The sequence below is a fragment of the Cervus elaphus genome, chromosome 4 (assembly GCF_910594005.1).
Source record: "Cervus elaphus chromosome 4, mCerEla1.1, whole genome shotgun sequence".
Taxonomy (NCBI): Eukaryota; Metazoa; Chordata; class Mammalia; order Artiodactyla; family Cervidae; genus Cervus; species Cervus elaphus.
Genome location: NC_057818.1, coordinates 47565184 through 47574753, shown reverse-complemented (window position 1 = coordinate 47574753; position 9570 = coordinate 47565184). Strand labels below are relative to the sequence as shown.

The following is a 9570-nucleotide window of genomic DNA, read 5'->3' as shown; positions in this document are numbered from 1 at the left end:
TCAACCAAAAATGTAGTATATTTTACAATAGTTGGAAAAATTTAAACCTAGTAATTACTAATGGGATGTTGTAACTCAAAAAAGAATAGAAAATAATTTCATTTTACATTTCTGTATATGTGTGCATATTTTCTTTATAATACTACATAATACATTTCTAGTCTAAATACACTCAGTCAACAAAAGTATCTACAGTATGGATTCAGCCTGGAAACCAGAGAGTCCCAGGAAGCAAGCAAGGATATGATATTTCAAAAATGGATAATTCTTCCCAAACTTAGAGCTAGGATACTTACAATCTTTCTTACCTGTCAACCCTTTGTATAATAAAACCTTCTACCCATGCATTATCTCTTATCCCCATGAGCTGACCATGTTCCAAACTTTCACTGAAGTGGACTCTGCTGGGTCATGCTCTGTGGAACCAGCATTAAATCAGCCATGGTTTCTGTCTCTTGTTCTCAGGTCAAACAGACATCAAGAGATGGGCTCTAAAACTGCTGTTACAACATCCAGGTTACTGTGGAAGTAGTGTTCAAGTATACTTGGGAAGTATATTGGATATTGGAATTCTATCAATTCTCTAATTTCAACCTACTTAAGTACTCTCTCCATCAAGTTACCTGAGAGACCTTCCAAAATCTACCATCCCCAGTAGGGAAAATCAGAGCCCCTGAAACAGGCCAGCAACAATTCTCCTTCAGGTGGAATGGAGATTCTGACCCTTACCATTAGTCTCGTGAACACTCACATCACACATAGATGTCTCTGTTTTAGAGTCAGCCAATGGCTGACTTATTACTGAAGCTACAGCCCTGGATGGGATTTCCGTTGTCTCGTGCAGTGTGACTACTGGCTAAAGGTTTCACTGCTTGTACACACAAGGTTTCTCTCCTGAATGTGTCCTCTGATGTCTGATGAGGTTTGATATCCAACTAAAGCCTCGCCCACACTTTCTACAAATGTAAGGCTTCTCTCCTGAATGTATCCTCTGATGTCTAATGAGGTGTGACTGCCGGCTAAAGCCTTGCCCACACTCCTTGCACACATGAGGCTTCCCCTGAGTGTGCCCTCTGGTGTGTAATGAAAGTTAGCTTATCATAAAACCCCTGTCCACACTCCCTGCACACAAAGGGGCTATCCCCTGAGTATGCCCTCTTGTGCCTAAACAGGTTTGGCTTCTGGCTAAACCTTCTACCACACTCCTTGCATATGAAAGGCTTTTCCCCTGAATGTGTTCTCTGGTGTGAGACAAGAGTGGACTTATCATTAAAGACTCATCTGCACTCCCTGCATACAAATGGCTTCTCCCCTGAGTGTGTCCTCTGGTGTGTACTGAGGGTTGACTTCCAGGTAAAGGCTCTCTCACATTCCCTGCATAAGAATGCCTTCTCCCATGTGTGACCTCTGGTGTTTGTCGACGTTTGACTTCTGGCTAAAGGGCTGCCCACACTCCAGACACATGTAAAGTTTAACCCCTGAGTGTGTCCTCTGGTGTGTCTTGAGGTTTGATTTCCAGCTAAAATGACGCCCACATTCTGTGCACACATAAGGTTTCTCTCCTGTGTGTGTCCTTAAGTGTCTATTAAGGTGTGACTTCTGGCTAAAGCCTTGCTCACACTCCCTGCAAACATAAGGCTTCTCTCCTGAGTATGTCCTCTTATGTCTGATGAGGTGTGAATGCTGGCGAAAGCCATGCCCACACTCCTTGCAAATGTAAGGCTTCTCCCCAGAGTGTGCCCTTTGGTGTGTGACAAGATTTGACTTCAGGCTAAAGCTCTGGCCACACTCCTTGAACACATAAGGCTTGAGCCCTGAGTGTGTCCTCTGATACATGAAGAGGTTTGATTTCCAAGCAAAGCCTCGTCCACACTCCTTGCACATATATGGTTTCTCCCCAGAGTGTATCCTCTGCTGTGTGATGAGGTTTGACTTCCAGGTAAAGTCTTGCCCACATTCCGTGCACACATAAGGCTTTTGCCCAGAATATGTCCTTTGGTTTTTGATGAGGACTGACGTACTACTGAAGTTTTGTCCCCACTCGGTGTACATGTAAGCGGTCTCTCTTGTGTGTGTCTTCTGGAGGCTGAGCTGGTTTCACTCCTTGATAAAGCCTAGCCCAAACTCTCCATATTTGATTACTCCAAATCTTGAGATTTCTAAACCACATAATATTTTGTCTGTTTCCTTGAGGTCTGTCCTCTGGGCCAGGCTGGGCCCTATATCCACCACTGTGTTGTCTTCCTTGGATGTTACTGGCTGTTCTTCCAGGGGGCTGGAGATTGCCTTTGAAGCACTGCTTCTGCTTATTCTCCTGAACAAAAGCTTGGAATCTTCTTTCTCTTGAATTTCTGCTTGGTGGCTCGAGCAGGTTTGATCAGAGAGTTGCTCCTGCACTTGATCTTCTGTGCAGTGAAAATGGAAGTGTTCCTTCTGAAAGTTCAGAAGTCTGTGATCTTCTGAACAGTGTTTCCCTGAATGGAGATGATTTCCTGCACATAAGCTTGAGAATAACTGAGGGAGATGGCTGAACCACACAGGCTGGCTGAGGGCTTGCTGGAAAGAGAATGCCAAAGGACAGGTGAGACAAGGTTGAATTTCTAGCTTTGATCCTGCTAAACAAAGAATGTTTTCAGTCATAGGTAGGGCTGCCTTGCCCATTCTGCTTTGCCCACTGGTCATTTATAATAATATTTACATCACAAGCTGTCTCCCACTCAGCCATCCTTCCCAAGATCTATTTTGCATTTCACTTTATGCATCACATTTTTATTGTAGGAAACAGTAAACTTGATCAGTGGACCAAATCCAGCCTGCAATCTGTTTTTTGTATGGCTACAATATAATAGCTATTATATCCAGTTTTCAAAGAAACAGGAAAGAGTGACATAGTTAAGGAAAAAAATTACAGCCAATAGAAAACTGATTTAGGGAGAAAAAAATACTTCAAAGCTGATATTATGAATATAGTCAAAGAACTAAAGAAAACAATACGTGAAAAATTAAAGGTAAGTATTATAACTTAAAATGGAGAATCTCAATAAAAAATAGGAGCTTTTTTTTTTTTTTTTTTTGGCTGCACCATGCAGCAGGTGAGATCTTAGTTCCCAGATCAGAGATCAAACCCAATGCCCCTTGCACTGAAAGCATTCAGTCTTAACCACTGAACCACCAGGGAAGTTCCAAGAATAGAAACTATTAACAAGAAACAAAAGGAAATTCTGAAATTAAAAAGTAAAATAACTAAAATTACAAAGTTACTAGAGAGATACAACAGAATATTTGGCTTTGAAACAGAACCAGTGAACCTGAAGATAAATTAATAGAAATCACCTAAAAACTGAAGAGAAGAATTAAAGAAAGACTGATGAAAAACAGAGTCCCAGAAACCTGTAAGACACCATCAAGCAAACCAAACCTATGTGTAATGGTAACTCAAGAAGGTGAAGACAGAGAGAAAAAGCAGAAAAAAATATCTGAAGAATTTATGGCTTAAAAAGTTCCAAATTTAATGAGAAACATTAGTCTACATATATATCTAAGAAACTCAACAAACCCCAAAATAAACATAAAGATAGCCCTAGCTAGATACATCATAGCCAAAATGTTGGCCATCAGGGAAAAAAAGACAAAAGGAAAATCTTGAAAGCAGCAAAAGAAAAATGACTCAACATGTACAAGAGGAAAAACAATATGACTAGTGTTAACTTCTCATCTTTGGTCACCTGATGTGAAGAGCTAATTCGCTGGAAAAGACCCTGATGTTGGGAAAGATTGAGGGCAAGAGGAGAAGAGGGCAACAGAAGATGAGATGGTTGGATGGCATCACTGACTCAAAGGACATGAGTTTGAGCAAACTCAGGGAGATAGTGAAGGACAGAGAAGCCTGGCATACTACAGCCCACAGGGTTGCTATGAGTCAGACATGATTTAGAGAGTGAACAATAACAACTCATCAGAGACAATGGGGACCAGACAGCAGTGGAATAACATATTTAAGGTTCTGAAATAAAAAAGGAAAGACTTCTATCAATGAAGAACTCTCACAAACCTATCTTTGAAAATGAAACTGATATAAAGATATTCTCAGATTAACAAGTACTCAGAATATCTGCTGCCAGCAGATATGTCTTATAAGAAATACTTAGTAAGTCCTTCAGGATGAAAAGAAATTGACACCAGATACACCGATACTAAGTCAAATCCACAAGAAGAAATGAGGACCACTGAAACTATTAAATATCTCTGGGTAAATATAAAAGACAATGCATGTATATTATTCTCTTAGTTTCTCTTAAACACATACAACTATTATAAAGGCAATAAATGTAATACTATATTGGGGGCTTTATAATATATATATAAATATTTTATTGGAACTAAGTTAGTATTAATTATAAGTAGATTGGGATAAACTAAAGTGTATATTTTATTTCCTAGAGCAGCATTAGGAAAATAACTCCAAAACAAATTTAAAATCAAGTGGAATTAAAATAGTACATTTAAATTTTTAAAAAATAATAATATGTCATTAAAGGGGATATAAAAATAGACATGAGACATTTTTAAAAATAGCAAAATGGCAGATTTAGCCATATTAATCATTATACTAAATATGAGCAAACTGAACACTCCAAACAAAAGGCAGAGGTTATCCCACTAAATTAAAAAAGCAACATCAAACAACATGTTATTAACGTTATTGTTAACATTACATTAACATTACAATAACATTAACATTAATGTTATTAACATGGGACACATTTTGGATCCAAAAACTACAAGTAGGTTAAAAGTAAAGGATGAAAAGATATACCATGCAAACAATAATCACCAGAGAACTGGAATGGCTACTATATTAATAGTAGACAAAGTAGGTTTCAAGACAAGGATTATTGCTAGAGAAAAAGATGGACACTTCATAAAGACAAAAGGGCAATAAATCAGAACGATTTAACAATTATAAAGGTATACACAATTAAAAAGAGCCCCAAAATACATGAAAAAAAAACTGACAGAACTAAAAAAAAAGAATTAGATAACTCAACAATAATATTGAAAATTTCAGTATTCTATTCTCAATAACAGAAACAACTAGACAGGGAATTCCCTGGTGGTCCAGTGGGTAGACTCTGAACTCTCAGTGCTAACTAAAATATCATAAGCTGTGCAGTATGACCAAAAAAAAACTAAAAATGGATCACAGGCTTAAATGTAAAAGCTGAAAGTATAAAACTTCTAGAAGAAACCAAAGGGAAAAAAATGTATGTGGCCCTGCGTTAAGCAAACTTCTTAGTTATACCACCAAAAGCACAATTAATTTAAAAAATAGTTAAACTGAACATCATCAAAATGTAAAACTGAACATCATCATCATGAAGCATCAAGTTATGCTTGAAAGCACACCATTAACAATGAAAAGACAAGCCACAGACTTAAATTGGTAACTATACCATGGTTATATGAAAATATCACCATTCTTAGAAAATCTTTTAACACACATCCAGATATATATAAATATATACACATACATATGGTGGGGGGAGAAGGGCGAGCACGCTCACAAGAGACACATATGCCAATGATAAAGCAAATTGGGTAAAATAGTAAGGGATTTTATGATGCCATTTTGTAGTAATATATATGCAATATATATTTATGTGTGTGTGTGTGGAGAATATGTAATATGTGTGTGTGTAGAGGATATAATGGTGTTTTTTGTACTATTTTTGCAGAATTTTTGTAATTTCCTGATACAAATGAACTTACTTACAAAACAGAGACTCACAAACTTAAAAAATGAACTTATGGTTGCTGGTGGGAAGGGACAGTTAGTGAGTATGGGATGGTCATGTACACACTGCTATATTCAAAATGGATAACCAATAAGGACAGCACATGGAACTCTACTCAATGTTATGTGGCAGCCTAGATGGGATGGGTGTCTATTTAGAAAAAACAAAATAAACTACAGGTGAATATTTAAACTACAAAACAAATAGAGAAGATGAAAAAAAGAAATAGGATGAAGCCCTCTTCTGAAAATGGCAGCAGACTGAATTGGTCCCAAGTGTCCCCTGCAGAAAGCAAGCTAAGTGAGAGGAAGGCAGGCCTTCTGGTGGGAGGAGAGAGACAAAGAAGCCAGAGAAGTCCCCCTCCCTTACCTGAAGATGATATTCTGGAAGGGAGGTCATGCCAGGCAGCCTTACCAGGGCCAAAAGGCCTAGAAAAGCTCTACCTCCCAGTACCTAAAAGTACCTCCTTCTTCCCTACCTGCCATGCTGCGGACGGTCCCAACTACCCTGTCTCACTCACCTGGACACAGACCCAGTGAACGTTGCCTCTCCTCTATCCAGGGCTCTTCCCCTTGTTCCAGCTTACAAATGAGTTCCGGTTTGGAAAACAGAATGTCTGCTCATAAGGAAAGAAAACAAGGAGACTTCTGATTATGTGTTTAAGGGGGCCATTCTAGAATCTAGCCAAAATGGGTGGGAGGAAACCAAGAGGGTGGGACAAAGGGCCCATGAATAGTGAACTCTCTGCAGTCAAAGGGTTGAGTACTAAAAGGAGACTGCAATCAGAGAAAGAGCCTATCAAAACTTACTAAATGAAAAATCTGCTAGGTTTGGGGCAAGATAAAATTTAAAAAAAAGAAAAAAAGCCTCTGACTTGGGAAAGAGACCTGAAAATGCAGAGTGGCATACACAATATGAATAAATCTATCTGCTTTCAACTCTACTGAATCCAGATGTACTGTGAGGACAAAGGTAAATTATTGTTTTTAAGCTCAACCCTAAGACAAAGCTGCGTTGTGAGTAGCCTTTCTTCATGATGTATAGAAAATATTCTGAGGGCGGATTTTAAGTGCTAAGGGAAAGCCATTCTTACCTAGTGAGAGCAAGTGGTTATAAATCTCCAGCATCACCTCCCTGTGCAGGGTCCTCTGAGCAGGGCTCAACAATTTCCACTCCTCCTGGGTGAAGCCAACAGCCACATCTCGGAATGCCATGAATGCCTTTTAATACAAAACACACCCCTGTCCATCCAGGAGTCCACGCAGTCCACACCGCAGGATGAGGGATCAAAAGGCATCTCTGAGGAGGTGGAGGAGATTTCTAGACTTTACTACGTGCTGCGCTAAGTCGCTTAAGTCGTGTCCAACTCCTTGTGACCCTATGGACAGTAGCCCATCAGGCCCCTCTGTCCATGGGATTTTACTATGGATGATGAACAGAATACACCAGTCCCAAATATGCCACTTTGGCATAAAACAATTATTTTGAGCTGAAGGCAATTAGTAACCAGACACAAGAAAAGCTCTCTGCCCTTTCCCATTTGCCTAAAAGCACAACATTAATCTGTAAAGGTGTCCCTTTTCCCCATTTTATGAAGGACAGAAATTAATCATCAGAGACAACTCTAGACCCTTATCAGCCCACAGACCCCACCAGAGGAATCTACATAGCAAACACTTACTAACTGGCCCTTTTCTTCCATTAGTTCCCCCATATATTTATTATACCTTCCCAGAATTGCTGCTCTAGAAATTCAAAGTCCTTTTCCTTTGTCTTGTCACATCTCTAAAGTTATCGTTATTTTGTTAAGATGCTATATAAGCTCAAGTCCTAACCACCCCTTCTGAGTTACCCATCACTGAGTACTCCCATGTCTATGCATGATGCACATGTTAATAAACTCCTGATTGTTTTTCTCACAAAAATGTCTTTTGTCTAACTTATACCCAATAAAAAAAGAATTTTTCTCCTCCCCTACATGTCCTTGGTGCCAAGAATTCAGAGACCATTATTCTCCCATCTCTATCCAGCCAGCATCGTTGTGCACCTATCACTGTCAGGATGCTAGGCTTGCTGCTACAGGGGATAAAAGCAAAACAAAAGTTCTTTCACATTGGGAGCTTTGAACCTAGGCAGGAAGAGGAGGACATCACACACAAAGAATTAAACTAAAAATAGAATCTTCTTGCTGACTTTGAAGAATCTGAGAGACTATTTGGTCTATGCATTAATGTTCTACTTGAAGCAGCTCAGCCTCTAGGGCAAGGGTGAATGACCCAGCGCTATGTATACTTCACAGGAGGGCTCAGTCCTTCCCCTCCCTCACTCTGCCACTTGCTCTCCCCAAGCCTGAGGAATCGAAGTACTGGGTTGGCCAAAAAGTTTGTTGAAGTTTTTTTATAACATCTTATGGGAAGTTATAGTTTTTCCAGTAGTCATGTACAGATGTGAGAGATGAACCATAAAGAAGGCTGAGCGCCAAAGAATTGATGCTTTTGAATTGTGGTGCTGGAGAAGACTTTTTGTTGTTGTTGTTAAATTTTTATTTATTTATTTATAGCTGCACTGGGTCTTCGTTGCTGCACACAGGGTTTCTCTACTTGAGGCGAGTGGGGGCTATTCTTTGCAGTACACGGGTTTCTCACTGAGGTGGCTTCTCTTGCTGCAGAGCATGGGCTCTAGACACTCAGGCTTCTGTAGCTGTGTGCTCGGGCATGTGGAATCTTCCCAGACTAGGAATCAAACCTGTGTCCCCTGCATTGGCGGGCAGATTCTTAAGCCACTGGACCACCAGGGAAGCCCTGGAAAAGATTCTTGAGAGTCCCTTGGGCAGCAATCATATCAAACCAGTCAATTCTAAAGGAAATCTACCCTGAATATTCATTGGAAGGACTGATGCTGAAGCTGAAGCACCAATACTTTGCCCTCTGATCCAAAGAGCTGACTCACTGGAAAAGACCCTGAGGCTGGGAAAGATTGAGGGCAGGAGGAGAAGGGGACGACAGAGGATGAGAAGGCTGGATGGCATCATCAACACAATGGACATGAGTTTGAGCAAACTCTGGGAGATAGTGAAGTGTCAGGAGCCGCCGGGATGCACCCAGTCTGTGACAAGGTCATGGGAGGAGAGAGGAACCTGCAAGGCAGCTCTTCCTCACACAGGGCTGCCCTGGGGGCCCAATATGTCCCCTCCAGAGCTGCCGGGACGAGAAAGGAACCTGCAAGGCAGCTCTTCCCCTCGAGGTTGTCCTGGGGGCCCGGTATGTCCCTTTCTTCCTTCTGTCTTACTGTTGTTGGGCTTTCTGTTAATTTTTGGAAATGATAATATATAGTAATAAGGCCTCGCTGGAAAAGTCCAAGCCTTTTTGGAAATGCTCAAGATTGCTCTGGCTCAGGACATGACCATAAACATCAAGTCATAAAAGAAAAGGCCACAGGTACAGTTTTGCTGCTTGCTTAAAAGATTATAATGTTCTGGGGGGGCGGGGTAAAAAAAAAAAAAGATTATAATGTTCTAGAATAGAAAAGAGTAGAGGTATTTAGATTTAGAAGTAGATATACTGCTTTAGTTTTCTTGCTCCTTGGTTGAAAGGGTTTTCATCATTGCTATTTCCTTGCTGCTATTTGTTCACTGTTTCCCTTTCTTTAAAGAACACAGGATATTATGGGTATTTTTGTAAAATTAGAAAATGGGGTATATAGGATTTTAATAGAAGATTTATATTAACCAGCTTCACTGCCATTATCTTACTATTAATAGAGGTGTTTTGCTGCT

The 9570-nt window shown here is 40.1% G+C and overlaps 1 protein-coding gene across 1 annotated transcript; it reads right to left on the bottom strand.

Moving 5' to 3' along the window:
* Nucleotides 1-7092, bottom strand: LOC122688063 (zinc finger protein 875-like). The gene is made up of 3 exons (XM_043893883.1): nt 6889-7092; nt 6316-6411; nt 1-2556 (listed from the first exon to the last, which is right to left on the bottom strand). Exon 3 carries the CDS (start codon nt 2050-2052, stop codon nt 1366-1368), a length of 687 nt encoding a protein of 228 aa, XP_043749818.1. The 5' UTR covers nt 2053-2556; nt 6316-6411; nt 6889-7092; the 3' UTR covers nt 1-1365.
* Between the last annotated feature and the right edge of the window lie 2478 nt (nt 7093-9570).